The sequence below is a fragment of the Protopterus annectens genome, chromosome 4.part0 (assembly GCF_019279795.1).
Source record: "Protopterus annectens isolate FY-2018-M chromosome 4.part0, PAN1.0, whole genome shotgun sequence".
NCBI lineage: Eukaryota > Metazoa > Chordata > Ceratodontiformes > Protopteridae > Protopterus > Protopterus annectens.
In genome coordinates this window covers 1,254,646,993-1,254,666,782 of record NC_056733.1, presented here as the reverse complement: position 1 = coordinate 1,254,666,782, position 19,790 = coordinate 1,254,646,993, and the positions used below count along the sequence as shown (strand labels likewise).

Sequence of the window (19,790 nt, the reverse complement as noted above, 5' to 3'; positions counted from 1 at the left end):
GTTATTAGAAGGCATGCTTGGTTAAAGGAACAGAATCTGCCTGATCATGTTAAAGCAAAATTATTGGATGCTCCATTACAGCATGATACTTTGTTTGGTGTTAAGGCAGAGGAGGTGTTAAAGAAAATGGAGGATAAGGCAAAATCTATGCAGACAGTAAAGGATTTCTTACAGGTACAGCCACCCAGATTTAGCAGGAACTGGCCCTCTAAGAATTTATCCTTTCCAGTGTCAGACAGACCACAAAGAGGCAGATTCAGATGCCCTAGAGGCAGGCAACAGCCCCAGGGCTCATACAGGCCCAAACAATGGGGTGCTTCTACCTCCAAAAGCGGAGAAGACAAATCACAGCCTTATAGAAAACAGTCCCAATAACTTCCCTCTGCCAATGCCAAGCACTTATTTTTTGGCAGCACCCTTGGGGGGAAAGCTAGCACTTTTTTTCACAAAACTGGCACAAGATCACCCAGGACAAATGGGTCTTAAATATAGTCTCTCAGGGTTACAGGTTCCACTTTCACACCCTTCCAAAGGCGAAAGGCATGCCAGACCTGCCACTCAATCAGTGGCAAGAGGCACAAAAACAAGTTTCATCTCTTATGGACATGGGGGCTATTCAGCCAGTGCCACACCAAGAGCAAGGACAAGGATTTTACTCAAGACTTTTCTTAGTACCAAGAAAGGACAAAACCTGGAGACCAATTCTGGACCGGTCTATTCTAAATACTTTCCTGGATGTCCCAAAATTCAAAATGTTGACTCTACAGCAGCTTCTGCCCATGCTGGACAAGAAGGCTTGGCTTGTAACTTTGGACTTTAAAGAGGCAACGTGCATGTCCCAATCAGACAATCTTGCAGAAGATACCTCAGATTCATAGCTGGTTCACTGCACTATCAATTCTCTGCACTGCCCTTTGGCTTATCTGCTGCGCCCAGGGTCTTCACAAAATGCCTGGCACCAGTAATTGCATTTTGCAGACAGAGGAATTCAAATGTACCCCTACTTGGACAACTGCCTTATTCAGGCAAAGGACAAAGATATTCTACTACACCATCTGGCGTTTGGAAAAAGATTACTAATTTGCCTAGGGTACACAGTAAACGAAAAGAAATCAAAACTTGTACCCTCTCAAGAGATAATATTCCTGGGTGCAAGCTTAAATGCAACTGCCCAGATGGCTTATCTCACGCCAGACAAACAAAGGCATCTGACTTCTTACTTCAAAGACATGGTAACAAAGACCCAGTTATCTGCAAGAAAAAATCTGCAGGCTCTGGGCTACATGGCATCCTGCATCCTACTAATTCCATATGCAAGACTGCATATGAGGAAACTACAATGGTATCTAAAAAGTGTTTGGACTCAACATTGCCACAGCCTGGAAACAGTAATTACTCTATTCCCTGCCTGCAACAGGATTTTCAATGGTGGGCACAGGCCTGTCACCATAACAAGGGACAGCCATTCACCTTACCCACTGCCAGGCAAACACTAACAACAGATGCATCAGATTATGCCTGGGGGCGCACATGGCAGGAAAATTTATTCAGGGCACATGGCCCACAAACCAAATGCATCTTCATATCAATCAAAAAGAGATGTTAGCTGTACAAAATGCCCTGACAGCCTTCAAGGACCTACTTCATCCAGGACAACTACTGATAAAGACGGACAATACTACAGTCATGTGGTACATAAACAAGCAAGGGGGCACACATTCCTACCCCCTCTGCAGGCAAGCCATGACTTTGTGGAACACAGCATTGACTTATCAAGTGCATCTGCAAGCACAATTCCTGCCAGGAAAGACAAATACTTTGGCAGACGATCTAAGCAGAAACCTCATGGATCCTCACGAGTGGAAACTGGACCCACAAATCTTCAGCATGATAACAGGGAAATGGGGATGCCCAGACAGATCTATTCGCTTCCCCTCACAATTGCCAGCTACAGAGATTCTGCACTCAGACTTATCACAAGCAAGCATGGAAAGTGGACTCCCTTTCATTCAGCTGGAAAACCCTTACAGTATATGTCTTCCCTACTCTGCCTCTCCTCTCCAAGGTACTCCTAAAGGTCAGACAAGAGAAGCCAAAAATAATACTGATTGCCCCAGACTGACCACGCCAGTACTGGTACCCAATCCTAAAGAGCTTGTCTCAAGGCCCAGCCTGGACATTGCCTCTAATACCTCATTTGCTGACCCAACAGAACAATCAGATCCTGCACAGCCAACTCAGAACCCTAAATCTGGCTGCATAGCGGATAATGTAATCATTCAGAACACACCTCTCTCTAAAGCAGTTATGGATTTTATTTTGGAGGCCAGGAGGCCCAGCACCAGAAAATCTTATGCAGACAAATGGAAGAGATTCTGTGCTTGGAACCAAGTGAAGGGAATTGACTCGCTTGAACCAGAACCAAATATTCCTCAGATTTTACAATACCTAACTGAGATGCTGGACAAAGGCCAATCCTTCTCATCAATTAAGATCCATGCCTCTGCCATTTCAGCTCATTACAATACGGAACCACCTATTTTTTCTCATCCACTGCTAAGACAGTTTCTCAGAGGGGCCAAAAACATAAGACCTCCAAGGAGAGCTCCAATACCTACATGGGACCTCAATTTTGTCTTGGAAAAACTCACACTGCCTCCTTTTGAGCCTGCCAATACAGCAGAGATAAAATACTTGTCATGGAAAACCGCTCTTCTCCTAGCAATAATTTCAGCAAGAAGAGTCTGAGTTACAGGCACTAATGGCCGTGGAACCTTTTATTATTTTCCATCAGGACAGGGTTTCTCTAAGGACAAAACCGACATTTATGCCTAAGGTAGTGTCCAGCATGGCTCTTCACCAAACCATACATTTGCCTACCTTTTATCCAAACCCACAGAATAAGGGGGAGAGACTTCTGCATACTTTGGACATACACAGACAGCTGCGCTTTTACTTGGTCAAGACTAAAGCCTTCAGAAAGACTGAGCAATTGTTAGTGGCATATGCTGCAGGTTCCCAAGGAAAAACCATTTCAAAGCAGACTATTTCAAAATGGATAGGCCACTGCATTCGTTTCTGCTATTCACAACATGGCAAATCAGTGCCCAAGGGCATTAGGCCACATTCTACCAGAGCAGCAGCCACTTCAACAGCCTTCCTCAGAGGAGTACCAACCAAGGATATTTTGGAGGCTGCGACATGGACTTCAGTGCACACGTTTACAAAGCACTACCATTTACCTCTCTACTCTAAATCCAGAGCAGGCTTTGCCACTGCAGTTCTGCAGGGCCTCATAGCCACTCCAAACTCTATTTAGGCCCAGCCGCCAAACCTCAGCTTTGTGATTCAACCCAAGTGCAATGACTGCAACAGTGAAACACGATGAACATAGTACAGTTGTGTACCTACCATAAATGTAAATGTTCGAGTGTATTCACTGTTGCACTCCAGGTTACCCTCCCACCATCCCCCTTTCTGTTTGCTGGGACTTATCTGTACCTATCTATTTTATACAACCTATGTGGTGTATCTGCTTTGCTTTTTTATGATAATAATTTTTACAGCCTACCGTTTTGGGGCACCTGACATCTAGGGCAAGAAAAACTGAAGAAAATGGCGTCTGCTGCATCTTTTATACCCCTGGCGCACTGACGTCAGGGAAGAGGCGACAGCGACTGACGCCGGACCAGGACTTTGGAATTCAGGCCGACTGCGTGTAGCCTGCCAGCAGGATAACCCAAGTGTAATGACTGCAACAGTGAATACACTCGAACATCTACATTTATGGTAGATACACAACTGTACTTTTTAAGTGTTGTACATATAATCTTGAGATATTTATATGCCTCTGTTGAACTTTCTTTATGTGTAGCTTGTGTTGTGTGTGTTGTGTGTGTGTGTGTGTGTGTGTGTGTGTGTGTGTGTGTGTGTGTGTGTGTGTGTGTGTGTGTGTGTTCTGTAGATTTATATACTGACATATATTGTGGACCATTACCGTTAAAGACAGCAGACATCATGCTGTACTTTGTTTGTGTCTTTCTGCTTTTCCCGGTTAGGGGTCACCACAGCGGAACTCCGGTCCGCTAATGATTGGTAGTAGATTTTTACGTACTGGCTTGCCGGGCCTAACGCACTACCTTCAACGAAGGAACGCCCATTCACGCATGTCACCACACAGAATGCTGTACTAATATATATAAAATATCTGAACACTGACTTTAGGTCAAATGCTAGTTTTCACAGGTTTGTTCTGTTTTGTAGGACTTGTATATGTATATATACAAAAACAGATATAGTTGCCTCCTGTGTAAACAAACTGTACATAAAAATACTTTGTAAATGATTTCATCAAATAACAACTATTCTTGTAATCACTAACTAATTGTTCTGGAATTGGGTACACTTAGTACAGCTTCCAAGATTCATTTTTACAACATTGATACCATGTTTAGAAACAGGTTTGATTTTTATATTCTGCTGTTCCCCTTCTTTTTTTTCTTCTGTTTTGCTCAGCAGCTGAATATAGTGGAAATGTACATGTTAACATAGGTGAAATAGATTTATGAATTCGTTTTTGCAATTTTGTTTCATAATTTTATTTTTCTGTTTTTGTGACTCTGTTTCACTTATTGCAACTCTGGTGCTTCTTTCTGCAGGTCTGCTAAAAAGAGTCCTTAAAATAGATGAAATGTATGTGCGGCTGCAGTTTAGGCTATTGATTGAGAGTAATGTGGGTAGGTTTCTTAATGTCAGGAAATATTCATTGAGTCAAAATGCCAGCTGCATTAAATGTTGGTTATGTTTTGATTGAATCTTTGTTTTATTACATAGTAGTTTTGTAGAGGTTTGTCTCTCTTACATGAGTTGGGGTAGCATTTTGGTGAGTTGCTGTTTTTGATAATTGCACTGCCAGTGTGATGTCAGACTGTGCGCTGCAGTGTTTTTGTGTGTGTGAGAATTAGTTACTGTGTTTGTGGTTCTATGTTTTGTAGTTGATGCTGTTTATGCTGATCTTTCTTGTCAACTTTGTGTGTGATCAGTGTTGTTTTTTAATTTTTCTGCAGTTAAATGTTTGTGATGTGTATGTGTGTGTGTATATATAATATATATATAAAATCTATTTTATGGATTAACTGTAATTCCTCAGAGACATTTGTTTTAACAAAACTGATCATAATAATAGTGATTGTGCCAAAATGTAAAAAAAAAAAAGTAAATGTTTTTTTTCCAGGGGGCAAACCCCTTGTACTCCCATGTGAGGGGGTGCAGCTCCCAAACCCTGTTCTACTTGTATATACATGACTGCACAACAGTGAACAGAGATCAAATTCCTGAACTCCACAATAGTAATGTATGATAAAATGTACATTTAGCAACTTAGGACCACAGCTCTGTTCATGTGATGGAACTGAGCATTCATAGGTTCATAGGTTGGTACTAGGCTATTGGCGCTAGGGCCTATACAAGCCTAGCCATAACAATTCCTTGGAAATTTCTTCCCACAATATTTACTTCCCTCCTGTCTAGCAGGGCGACTGACGTGATCCCCAGGGTGAATTTCCTATCTCCCATCCAATCGTCAAGGTTCCTTTTGAAGAGGGCCAAGGAAGCGCTCTGCTTGATATGTATGGGCAGTCTATTCCAGAGTATGGGGAGCCTCTGGGTCAGGAACCACAAAGAAACAAAAGTCCCCATAGTTAGACAGCTGGGGAAATGGAAGTATTTGAAGTAAGCTGAGAATATGAAAATCTTATCTTGTTTTTGGGATGTGTAAAATATTTTAGTATACATAAAAAAGTCAAAAAGATGATTGTGCCATTTCAGGCCACAAACTGCATTATTTAGCAGTCTAACACCTGCTCAGAAACTTACAACAGTAAAATAAATTTCTCATGTATACTGCGGTAGCGTTGTCGCCTCACAGTAAGGCGCTGTCCTGTTCAACTCTCAGCTAGAGCATCTTCGCCGTGGAGACATACGTGAATGGGCGTACCTTCGTTGAAGGTTGTGCATCAGGGCTGGTAACTCAGCACGTAAAAATCAACTACCAATCATTAGCGGACCGGAGTTCTGCTGTGGCGACCCCTAATCGGGAAAAGCCAAAAGACACAACAACTCTAGCAGAAACCAGAGCAGTAAAGCACCATCGACATGTAAATTCTGGTCATAAACTTTAGCCTTAAAACAATGGGCATGAAACCTTCATCCAGACTCACTGGAGCCGAATCCTAGCATGAAAGGGTCACAGCATGTTTCACTGGGCCAGTAGAGTGCAATGTTGTCACATATTTTGCAGTTCCACATTTCACAGTATTCTTTTACACTCAAGAAAACATGTCTGTATTTTACATTTATTTACAAATGCCAGAATTATATATCAAATTCTATTTGACTAGGCTGGCAGCCTTCACCCATCTCTCCCCAATCGTCATAGTAGGGATATTCTAGAATACAAATCGTGTATGCTTAGTGTATACATTCATGAATCTGGCCTATACCCGTTTCTTCCATGGAATAAGTCATGAACTGTCGCTCTTTACGATGATTTTAAAAAGTATTAGCATTTATCAAACACTGCTGGTCATATTAGCAGACACTTCACATTGGATATTTGCTGTCAATTTGCTTAGCACACTGAAGTGATAAGTTAGTGTCAAATACTTTCCACAGCTGGAACTGATGTTTTTACATTCTAAGAACAGAGTTAAAGCTTGTGTGTATGTATATACATACATACGTATATATGTAGAATATGTGCGTGTGTGTGTGTGTGTGTGTGTATATATATATCTATATATATATATATATATATATATATATATATATATATATATATATATGTATATATATATATATATATATATATATATATATATACACACACACACACACACACACATACGTGTGTATTTTATTTATATATATATATATATATATATATATATATATATATATATATATATATATATATATTGAGAGAGAGAGAGAGTGAGAAACATCTTAACTTGAGTTTTCAGAAACCCAAATTTCATATTGTTGACACAATATGATCGAATTTCCAAAAACTCAGAACATCATAAAAAAATAAACCTTTTTTTTTTTTTTTTTTTTTTTTTTTTTTGCAGGGGGCATCCCCTGCGACTCCAAGGTTGCACTACATTGAGAAAAGCAGTAAATTTCCTGATCCTCACTGTACTCCAATCCCCATTCCAAAGGTTCGGAAATTCAATCATATTGTCTCAACGATATGAATTTCTAAAAACTCGATCAACTGATAGGGATCCATGTGAGTCTGTGTGTATGTATGTGTGGAGAGAGACATATATACTTATATATATACATATATATATATATATATATATATATATATATATATATATATATGTGTGTGTGTGTGTGTGTGTGTGTAGATATATATATATATATATATATATATATATATATATATATATATATATATATATTTTTTTTTTGTCTTTCAGCTTTTCCCGGTTAGGGGTCGCCACAGCGGAACTCCGGTCTGCTAATGATTGGCAGTAGATTTTTACGTGCTGGCTTCTTGCCAGACCTAATGCACAACCTTCAACGAAGGAACGCCCATTTACACATATCGCCACACAGAAGACGCTCTAACTGAGAATCCAAAGCAAATTTTGAGAGAAAAATAGCTAAAGACTCAAAAGACAATCATAAGGCCTTCTTTAGCTATGTTAGAAATCTGGGAGGAAACTCCCAGATATGCTCAGAACTAGTTCAAAAGGATGTGAAGATTACTGATCCTACAGACATTGCCAACATACTGGCTGACAGGTTCAGTGCAAACTTCTCCCCCCCCTCCCCCCCAAAAGGAGAGATATCTATACCAAGCGATTGCAGCCCCCCAAACATCTCCAACGCCCAAGTGAGAACTGCTCTCTCCAAAGCAAAAAACACAGCATCCATGGGACCTGATGGTGTCCCCGGCTGTGTGCTCCACGAACTCAACGAGGAATTAAACCCACAGCTAGGACAGCTGTTTAATCATAGTCTTACCTCTGGATACGCACCCAGGAGTGGCGCACTGCAACTGTGGTCCCACTTCACAAAGGCGGTGCCTCCACCGACCCTGGAAATTACCGCCCATTAGCTTGACAAGCCTTATCTGCAAAGCCATGGAGAGGATCATAATGGACCTCATAAATAAAGACATAGGAATTTGCAGACTTTGGATCCATCCCAGTTTGGCTTTGTCAAAGGCAGATCATGCCTTCTAAACTTGGTTGACTTTTTGAAACAGTCACCAAAGCCATTGATGAGGAAAGGCAGTCCATACAGCCTACCTCGATCTGGCGAAGGCCTTTGATACAATACCCCACTCGGGTATCATTGAAAAACTCATCAGCTTAAATGTTAACCCATACATCACAAGATGGGTTGCAAACTGGCTGAGTGACAGAACCCACAGGGTCAGAGTTGCTGGCGCCATGTCAGACTCAAAGCCTGTCACAAGTGGTGTACCACAGGGCTCAGTCCTGGGCCCACTCTTGTTTGGCATCTACTTTTCCAAGTACAAGCAAACACAGGAGGGTTATGGCTGACAAAGTTTGCAGATGACTGCAAACTGGCCATAGTAGAAAACACATCTGACACAGATATCCTTCAGAAGGGTCTCACAGAAACGGATAACTGGTGCCAGAGCCATGGCCTAAAGTTAAATGCCAAAAATGCATAGTCATACCCTTCGGGAAAAACAAGGTTACCCCTAGCTACCAAATAGGTGGCAATCCACTGAGTACAGAAGAAGTTATCAGGGACCTGGGGACCCAGGTTGATAGTAGTCTGTCATTCGACACCCATGTAGCTAAAGTAGTTAGGAAGACCTTCTACATTGCCCACCTTATCATGAAGGGATTCTCATCTAGATCAAGGGAGGTCATAGTCTCCCTATACTCATCACTCATCAGACCAATGATTGAGTACAATGCCCCATTCGGAATGTATCTGACCCGACACTTGCAGCAGCTGGAGAGGCCACAAAAGTTCCTCACCAAAAGGATAAAGGGTCTCAAACATCTGTCCTATGCTGCCCGACTGAAAGAACTCCAGCTCTATTCAGTCGCCACCGCTTGCTCAGAGGTGACCTTTGCCTAACATACAAGGCCATGTCAAACCCAGATTTGATGAATATGCTTCACCTCAAAAATCTAGATCCGTCAGAGCCACAAGGCGGGAGACTTAAACCTCGACACGGCTATTAATAGGGCGTGCTGGAGGGATAGATTCATCACCCAAAGACTCCTATGCTGTGGGATAAAATCCCGGTATATGTGAGGCAGAGCACCTCGCTGGCCTTGTTCAAGAGAAATCTTGACCAATGGATGGGAGATCGCAGATATACCCCAGGGATTACCTCAGTGTCACTGCTCAACAGAGGCACAGCAAAATAATGGGTATAGTTCCCATACTAAAGGGGTGGCGTAAGCCACAAAACTATGGGCTAGGCTTGTAAATGCCCTCGGGCAGATAGCCTAGTATGAACCTATGAACCTATGAACCTATATATATATATATATATATATATATATATATATATATATATATATATATATAATATAGATCCCCTTCAGAAGCTCGAAGTTTCAAAACTTCGAACTTCAAAAGGCCGAGACCATAATATTAAAGTTTTGAAACTTTGACCATTGTAAATGGAGATCACCGTACAGAGGAGAACAGGATCTTCATCATTTACTTCACTGTAGTGCAATGTCGGACTTGGTATATTTTATTAGCGGGGAGTGTGGGGCGTGTATAATCCCTTCCTTTTACACGTAGTCCCAAGCATGGAAGAACCCTTCTCTAGCCATCTATCTGTTTATGGCCTATTTTGGCCTATTTTCAAAAGGATTTCTATATATTGTAGTTTGTTGACCTTCCCAGTCACTTTTGATCTCTGAGGTTTTATTGTAAGGTCAGTTTTTTCTTCTTTACTTTGATACATTTTTCTCCTCCATTGACATTATTGATTTTTTTTGTTCTAGGTTAGATTCTTGCTGTGAAAGTTTTGTTAATTTTAGCCAGTGTTGTGCAAGTAGGGATGTCTTGGTAATGAATTTATTACTGGTTTGACTCCAAGAGGGGAGGTCTACTTATATTCCAATTTAGGTATGTTTTTCAAGACAGTCCATACCTTCATTTTTGTGCAGATGTGAAGTATGTATATGTATGTATAAATATGTACCTATTTTTAAATGTCTTTTTTTTAGCAAAACTATATTTATTTATGTTTTCCTGAGTGTTGCAAAATACTGATTCTTTAACCCATTCACCAGACCTGTTTAGCCTTTGATGTATTTGACCATGTACCAGTCTTATTGTTGGACATTGCTTAAACTACTAACTTCATTCTTCTTGTGGGTCGATTCCTTTGGGTCAGCCTCTCTGTTGGAGTCGACCTCATTTCCAGGGATGATTGCTGGATATTTCGTATTCGGACCTAGAACTTGTTGCCTGATGGACATTTCTACTTGATTCTCTCACCAGCCCTCTGATGGTTTGTTGTCAGTTTTCTGGCCTAGTACTTGTTGCCTGATGGACATTTCTACTTGATTCTCTCACCAGCCCTGTGATGGTTTGTTGTCAGTTTTCTGACCTAGTACTTGTTGCCTGATGGACATTTCTACTTGATTCTCTCACCAGCCCTGTGATGGTTTGTTGTCAGTTGTGACTACTTATCAGTCCAGTTTTCAGACTTCGCATAGACTGCCATCTTCATTTTCTTGTGGAATCAGTACCTTTGGCTTCAACCCCCTCACTGTGGCATTGACCTGGATTCCAAGGTTAAATGCCAGACCTTGCTTTGACCGGCTATTTGTTTTTGGCCTGCTAGATCAATGTCTTTGTTGTCAATTCACTGTTCAGCTTCATCTCATTTCCAGGGTCAAATGCAGGACTTTTTCTTCTGTTCACTTCATATTGCTTTGCGGCCAGTACCCTAAGTATTACCTTCTGTGTTGCCTTTGACCACAGTATCAGGCCACATGTCAGAATTTCTTTTGGAAGATTCAGTGTTGCTATGAAGTCCACATCAGCAGCAGCAGCTTCTCCCATTGTTGTTCCTTACTACTTCAGCAGGATTTTGAGACTCTTGTTCGCTCTGACCTTGGCTTTCAGAATTTACAACTGAGCATGTCAGCATAGATAGGCTGTGACGTAAAACACTTTCTACAGACTCAGGGTAAACGGGCACTGACAGGACTACTCTGCAGGATGTGATGCATTTGGCTTATAACATGTCCTTCCCAACTGATGATTTTACTAGCCATCCCATACTGAGGACCCCCCTCAGTGGTAGAAGCTCATAATCTGATTACCAGAGGAAGGACATTATATCCGTGATGTCTTTAATTATATCAGTGTTGTATTATTACAATCCTGATGCGTTATCTTGCCAAGGTAAACTGAAGTCTGTCTGGTGTACCATAGTGAAAAAACTTCCATGTACTCGTATGTTCTGTGTGTGACCTAAGCCTATGAGCATAGGGTTACCCAAGTGGAAGTAGGAGCCACCAATCTGAATGCAGGATCTTCACTCCCATTTATTTGTCCTCCACATTGTTGTTGCCTGCAGCCATTGCCTACTCTTATTCGGATAAGTGCTCCATTGGGGAACCACCTTTTGTTTTAATTTTTGTGCAAAAGATTTATTAAAAATCTAAGCGATGGAAGGGTAACTGTTGTGGCAGATATCTTATAAGGACCTTCACTTCCAGTGCTTATCTTGTCTAGGGGTTGAACGTGGTCTGCCAATCATTTGTTCCTAAAACTCTTCATACTTTATTTTCTTCATTAAACTTGTATCTAAAAACCCAACATCTGAAGCATCTTGCACAGCTCCAAATAGCAGAGCCCTCTGCCTCAGACATCATGTTCACACCAAAAGAAGAAGTTCAAGAAAGCTATACTTGAACTGTCTGCTGCCCAGTCCGATTTGGATGCATCTGTTGACATGTTGCAGGAGTCCAGTGTACATCCAGTTGTTTCTTAAGCACCTCCTACAACAACCCCAGCAGAAGCCTGTACTGTGTTTGATGCACACTGCTCATACTGATATGGTTGAGAAGGGGGAATGGAGTATGATCATTTCTTAGGGGCTGAAGGGCATTTCTCGAGAACAAACATTGCCATTCCTATGGTACCATTTGCCAAACTACACGAGAAAAATCCAGTGGTACCTCTACTCTCAGTGGTCTCAGCTGTCATTCACTGGTCTTCCAAACCCCCCTCTTGCCTGATTTGAGGTCTTATTCACTCAACTGAGACTCGGTGCCTCTGGGATGGTTTTACCTGAAGCTGTCATGCACAATGTACCAAAGAACAATCTGGTACCAGCCAGCTTGTCTCCGCTTAGGTTAGGTAGTGCCTCGGTCACTTTTTCTTCTCAGGCTTTGACTGAGCAAATTTTCCGACTTGCTCAGGATTACATATCTTTTCTGAAATCCAGACAGCCAACATTATAAATCCCTGAGATGTCATGGGCCCCTTGTAAGAAAAAAAGTGTGGAACTTGTTCAGGAAGATTCTGATTCCCTTGTCCATGAAGCAGATGAGTTGGCTTTTGTGGGTCAGATTGCTTCTGCTACTGTGTGTGAATCTGACACTGAAGACACACTGTCCTCTGTATCCCTACCAGAAAATTTCTCCTTTGGGAAAATCCCTCATAAAATGAAGGAGGAGTTCCAGTGGAGGCTAAGAAGTATTCAGAGAGCCAACTGAGATAAAAAGCATTTGTGGGTGTGCCCAAGATAGAGCACTTGCTACTCACCTACTCACAAGTGTCCTGCAGGATGTGTTCATCTGTGCAGCTGTGGAACCAAATTCCTTCCCTCGTCCCTTAGGAAACCTGACCACTTCTATAGGGTTAATGATTCTTGTAAATTCCTTTAAGAGAGTCCTCTAGCTGATCCAGTTGGAGTGTCCCTGGATTTCTGCAAAGAAACTCTTCCATCTCTATCCTGCATTTTGATGGTGTCTTTGTCTACACATGAGGAAGTCCCAGTGGTGCCAGACCATAGTTATCAACTTTCCCATCCTACCTTGCATCAGGAAGAGGTCATTGTGGATAGCACATCTCTGACTCAGTCAGAGACTGCCTTTCATACTACCTCAACCCTCTGTAGCCTTCACTACAGACTCCATAAATCATGGTCAGCCAATGTGAGCAAACTCCAGGTTCAGCATATTTGAGATAGAGTCTTACCTGGTAAGGTCTGACCATAAAGATGTCTCCTTTGAGATCAAAATCAACTTTGTAACATCAGTAAAACTAGTAACAGGAACTATTTCATGGCAAACTACATTTTATTAAATGATGACTTGTCAAAATTCAGGGCTCTTCCAAACTCCGAGAACACAGCAGCCTATGATGAATTGCTCTTGCTCTCAGAAACCCTTTCCAACCATATCAGTGGCTGCATAGAGGCTGCTGTACCCACCAGAAGTAAGTCTAGAACTAGCCCCTGTAACTAACCACCCTACGGGCATCCCAAATTAAACAGTATGTACAACAAAAGGGGAAAAATTGTGACAGAAAGTCAGGAAGGGTGATTCCCTTAAAGATAAAAACTCTCTCATCAAATTAAGTAGGCAACTAAGAGGGCTAATTAGGTCAAACAAAGCCAACTTTTAGGTTACAATAGCATTCCAGGTGAAAGATGACCTTAAGGCCTTTTCAGCAATGTTATGAAACCTGAAGGGCAGCACTGTGCTAAACTGGTGATTAATGGTGCCACATTCACTGAGTTTGGCGATATAGTGAACCATCCCCTCAAACGTAACCCCTCCCAACTGCAGCTATGGAGTATTTACTGCCTACTCTCTCTAAAGCCAGAAACACACTCCCAGTGGGCCCTGAAAACATCCTGGGATGCTTCCAAAGTAGTCTAAAGTATGACTTATCAGAACCCCTAGAGTTACTATTTAACTGTAGTTTTAAAACAGGCTTTGTACCATGAGAATGGAGGACTGCAGTGGTCATCCCTTTTCATAAGGGAGGACCTTTACCAGATCCATAGGTCATGGCAGAGAATATCAGTTTTCTGCCCTGATTCTGTATTCTAATTCTATTTTTAAGCATTTCTTCCTGAGATGCCTTATTCTGTCATTCTTTTTTCATTTCAGTCTCTGATTTGCAGTTTTATCATATCATTTGTATGATTATGTAATGTTTTATGTATTTTTATCAACATTTTGTTATTTGATGTTTTTATATATATAGAATATGCCATCTTTGCTGCATAGAAGCAGCCAAATTTTGCTTATGCATTCTCTGAGAAGGAAGGCAAATGTTAATACTAGCTGACCGAAGAGCAACTATGACCTGGCATTCTGGGGCTGACTTGTGCATAATCACTTAATTCAGCACAGGACATAGACCACAGTATTCTGCCATTTCCAACAGAGAAAAATGGTTATGCCCTGTTCAGACTGGCAGGAGAGTTTATTCATGTGCACATTGGGGCTTAGTCCTAATTCATGTCATAAGTAGTAGACCAGATACTGCAAAATACTTCCTGTCTTCAAGAACCTTGGCTCAAGAAGAGGACACCTGTATGCATCTTGTAGCCTAGGGGCCTTTTGACTCTATTGAAAATCTGGCTTGGACCGCAGGCTGAGATGTGTTCCATTTATGGGTTGGCTTGATTTAGACTGCCCTCTGTTAAGAAGGAGCTCAAACTCCATTATGAGTGCCCAATTTAAGGAGGTGGTTCTTTTCAGCCAGTCACCCTTTTTAGGACCTGCTGGATCACTACCTTAAGTGGAAACAGGCACACAGTTGATAACCCTTGTGATCCTTCTTCAGTCCCCGTAACTGTTCATGCACATTCCTAAACAAAAACAGAAAAAAGTCATCATAGATTGAGAAAGGTGTTGCAGTGTTCTAAAGCATCTTTGTTTTACAGCTAACTTCATTCTCAGTTACATTCCACATGTTAAAGCTGCAAATTATTTTTTTTTTAAATGAAGATTATAGTATTTTTTTTTTTTTTATTTTCACTGTTACTCATTTTTTCTGTTTAATCAGACCCACAATATGATGTTGTGATAGGTAATAGGCAGTGGTAGCATACAGCTGCGAAGCATTGTGGGTGTGAAAAGCCTCTGTCTTACATTGTGGTTTCACTACGACATTATCACATTTGTTAATTTTGTGTGTGAGGTGTTTCACCTGTTAGATCTAGTAGCTAACTTGTCTTTGTGGAAAGTAGGAAACATCTACTGATGGATTTAGCATGGAAATATTTAGCCTATGTATTATTTTTACTAATGGAGCTTTGAGAGTTAAATTCTTTCTTGATGTCATGGTAAGAATTGCAGCACCAAGAAAAAATATATGGGGAGGGGTATCCTTATCAACAAAATAGAATTGCAGAAACAACACACATTTTGTGTTGAAAACTCTTTTTATGTTCTATGTAGTAAGGAAATTGTGTCCAACTTCAAAGCCCTTTGCTTTCGAATATGACCATTATATTTGACAGTGCCACTTGGACCTGCCTATATGTGTGCCAGCTAAGTCCTTAAAAAGGATGACATCATTTTCCCTTAACTCTTGTCTGAGAATGCCTGTCAGGAAGATAGTTCTCTTAGTGAGGGGTAAGTCCCCCCCCCCAAACTTGTATATCAGCTGTGAGATCTCCATCCATCCATCCACAACCCCCCTTTTTTGCACAAAAGGGAAAATTCTGAAAGTCTCCATCTCGTACTTGGTACGGAATTTCACCCATGCAGGCTCCATGTTTTGGGTTCACTCTAGTAGGTCCCAACATTTCAAATGATTTCCACCTAAACTTCAAGACTGATGAGATTTCAATCCCACGTTCAGACGTGTATCTCAATGTCATCAAACATCATGTCTTGGAAAGTGCACATATCTTGGATGGCGCAGTGGTGCAGTGGTTTGCGTTGCCTCCTCATAGCAAGTGGTTCTCCATTTTGATTCTTGGCTGGAGTGCCTTCTGTGCGGAGTCTGCATGTCCTCCTTGCATTCATGTGGGTTTCTCTGGGTGCTGCTGTTTCCTCCCACATTACAGAGACATGCATCTGGAGCGATTCTCCCTGGGCCTCCACTGAAAATTGCGTCATTCCAAGTCTGACTTTCCTGGTAAACAAATGTTAAATAAATAAAAAAATAATAAAAAAAAATAATGTTGATCATCAAAACACAGAGCATATGTATAGCAAACTATATGTGATCTTTCATAAGAGTTGGGAGTTCCCTTAAGAGCAGCCCATGTTTCCTCCTTAGTGATTTTGTAATTGTCCCTGAATCACTCCATTCACTTCTGTGTTTTTCTTTGCCAGGGTAAAATTCATATGTCAGATGTGCGCATTGGTTCAGAGTATTCTGATGTGGGTACATAAGACCAAACAACTGCTACCTCCTTTGCCATAGGAAAGAGATGGCTGTAGTTGGAAAGCAAACCTTTTCCTAGTAGGCTGACCGCAGCATTATCACTTTGCCATCAAGTGCATCACCACCTGTTGGAAAAATGCAATGATTAGAGACTGGTTCAGTAGAGGAATGACTGCATATGGTTCAGGAATGCCTTAATTGCAGACATTTGTGCTGTGACCACTTGGCCCTTGGTTCATGGCTTCAGCAAGCATTACTTTCTCAATTGTGGCTTTAGGAGTGAGGCTGTATTTGCTATTTCTTAACTTTAGAATGAAAGGGTTGTGATGCAATACACCAAAATATCTTCGGATCCACCAATGAGCGCTGTAAATCCAGTAACCACCACGTAAAATATGTCAAATACGAAGTTTAATCCACATAACGCCAGAGTACAAATGACCAAAAATGACAGACATACACAACTACCCAGTGCTGTAGTTGTACAAGAATGTAATATACAACTGCAGAACATACACAACTTGCCAAAAATACGTAGCACCGGAGGACATACAAATAGGAAGCCAAAAACAGTTTAGCGCTTTCAATCAAATAGTACTGGTCTTCTTCACCTCTGAAGAAGACCAGTATTATTTGGTTGAAAGCGATAAACTGTTTTTGGCGTCCTATTTGTATGTCCTCCGGTGCTACGTATTTTTGGCAAGTTGTGTATGTTCTGCAGTTGAATATTACATTCTTGTACAACTACAGCACTGGGTAGTTGTGTATGTCTGTCATTTTTGGTCGTTTGTACTCTGGCGTTATGTGGATTAAACTTCGTATTTGACATATTTTACGTGGTGGTTACTGGATTTACAGCGCTCATTGGTGGATCCGAAGATATTTTGGTGTATTTCTTAACTTTAAAACTCATCCTTCATATTTTTGACATTTTGCCTGGCACCTGATTCCTTCCATCCTGGTAGATTTGCTGCTTGGGTTTCCAACCAATGTTAAATGTTACAAATGCTTTCTTACCATTAGTCCAAAAATGTCCTCCTATTGTCCTCCATGCTAGGACGACCCCTCCAAACAGCTTTAGCTGTTGGAATTTTTTTTTTCATTCACCCATCTATGTGCAACTGGCTAATAGGTTACATTCTAGAGCCTCATTTCTTTGTCTTGATTTGCAATAAGTTTTTGTGCTTTGTGGCACTGAGTGGACAGGCTTTGAGACTAAGGCTGATCTGTATAGAAGTGTGACAGCACAGAATGTGTCCGCATAATTCCAGTATGCACCCACTTGTGGACCCTTTAGTGAAAAATGTTGAATTGGTTTGATAGGCTTAACTCAGATGTACGAACCACAAAGGAGATCTCCACATAAACTAGCTGTTATACTAAAAAATCTCATCTTTTATTTTCCCTTAGCAAGTCTGATGCATGTCTTTTGCGTTTATTTATATAACATATTTCAAGTTTTATAGTTCAGGTAAGCTATGCTTACTTTAAGTTCAAACTAGTGCAGAGTACTGTAAAGCATCTTATTTTTCATGCGTGTTTTACATTCCTTTTTTGCTTAATTGCCATTGTTTCCTAGTTGGGCTGAAACAGAGCAGAGTAATGATTCCTGGTCTTGATTTCCTTTAAGAAAGTGTAGTTGTTATTTTCATTAATCGCATTGTATAATACAGGTAGGATGTGTATCACTACATTGTATGTCATTTTAAGTGTGTGTTGTTTGGTCATAAAAATAACATGTGACATGTAAACATCATCCATGGCGTATGCATTTCCACTTGGATGACTGTTTGCCACCTAACCAAAAATAAAAAAAGAGTAAATTGTAAACATACTGTGCAATGACTGCAGTATAAACATTGCTGAATTGCTTCACAGATTGCAGCATCATATGTCAAGCAAGTTAAACGGTTCAAAATAAAGATGTGTAGTACTGAATTAAAAAGTATGCATCAACAAATGTAGTTTAAACCCAACTAATTAGTGTTTTACCTTTTCATAGGTTGTCACAAAGGTTTTAAATGTTTGCTTTCAGAACTTTCTTGACCGATCAAGATGTGTGGATTATCCTGAAATGTTGCAGGAGCTGATAACCAACCAGTTACCAAGAATTAGATCTGGGAATGTCAGACCACTTCTGTTTCATCAAAAATGACTGCCTTAATATCAGAAATTTGCCTTAACTGAACATCACAGTGTAGCTTTTTATTGCATGAGTTACCAGAATTTTCAGTGGTGTCTTTGCAAACTGTGTTTATTTTGTAATTATGTTCAACATATTGTTTACAGAGGGCCAAGATAAGAGTTGTTGAAGTAGGACGTGGCTGATTTTTAAACCATGTTGAAAAAGAATCAAGTTTGCATTAAAAGCTATGTTAATAGTTTCCATAGCTTTTCACACAAAGCATTAATGACCTTCTCCCATCATGATTTTTATGGTTCAGGAAAAAGAGATTTATGCACGAAACCTGAAGAACGTTTACAGGTGTAAATTAGAAAAGGGAAAAGTTGTGCCTTTTTAGCTGTTGATGTCTGATTTTAGCCATTTCCTGTATATTGATTCAGGCAACTAAACTAGCTTGCTCATTTTGTCTTTGTATGTAATTTTTTAAATATTACATAAAGTGTTGTACAGCTGTTTTAAAGCATCGCTATATATACATATATACATATATATATGTATTTTTTATGGTGGGGCAGCTCATGGTTTTCCTGATGTTTCTTAGACATTACTCATACTTTTACACTTCGTGTTCTTTTGTCAAAATGGGTTGGTTTATCCACATTAAATCCCATCCACAGGTGGCTGAGAGCATTCTTACATAATTGTTTTGCTATAATCTTTGTTCACCTCAGCCAGAGAAGACCAGAAATCATGTATATTAAGTATAGTTTAAGAGTCCAATAGATATAAATTTGCACCAGCGCAATGGCCTGGCACTGTAAAATGCATTGGCCTTAAATGGCTTAAAAATGATGACTGGATATCATTGTTAACACTAGTCCAGTTGAGGAGAGTTAAATGCACACCTTAGCAGATGGTAAATTGATGATTGTCTAAAGTCAAGAATGCAGCAACAAAACTTAGCTGCAGACATGAGAGTTCGTTTCTTAAGACAGTATTTTTTTCACAACATAAAGTTGTCTGCTGTGTCACTTCACCCCAACCACCTTTTCCTTTGTGGCTTCATATCCTTTGACTGCTTCCTTGATACTGTGTGTAAGACATCTAAGTACACATTAACTTGAATTGACTAGCTGTGTCAGAGATCTTTTAAGTTGATGATAAAGGACAAACCTGATATGAAGAGTTGTGGGTTTCTAAAGTATTTTTGGAAACCTGTTTGCTTCTATACTTATTTCCCTGCCCAAATTTTTAGTAAGGGAACGCCCATGCT

At 40.5% G+C, this 19,790-nt stretch overlaps 1 protein-coding gene across 4 annotated transcripts in view; it reads left to right on the top strand.

Moving 5' to 3' along the window:
- Positions 1 to 18,981, top strand: part of NR3C1 (nuclear receptor subfamily 3 group C member 1) — a 1,023,052-nt gene extending 1,004,071 nt beyond the window's left edge. For all 4 annotated transcript variants that reach the window (XM_044069153.1, XM_044069152.1, XM_044069149.1 and 1 more), the window contains exon 9: positions 18,395 to 18,981. In XM_044069153.1, the coding sequence (XP_043925088.1) occupies positions 18,395 to 18,547 (153 nt within the window). In that variant the 3' untranslated portion in view covers positions 18,548 to 18,981. The remainder of the gene's footprint in view (positions 1 to 18,394) is intronic.
- Positions 18,982 to 19,790: the final 809 nt, after the last annotated feature.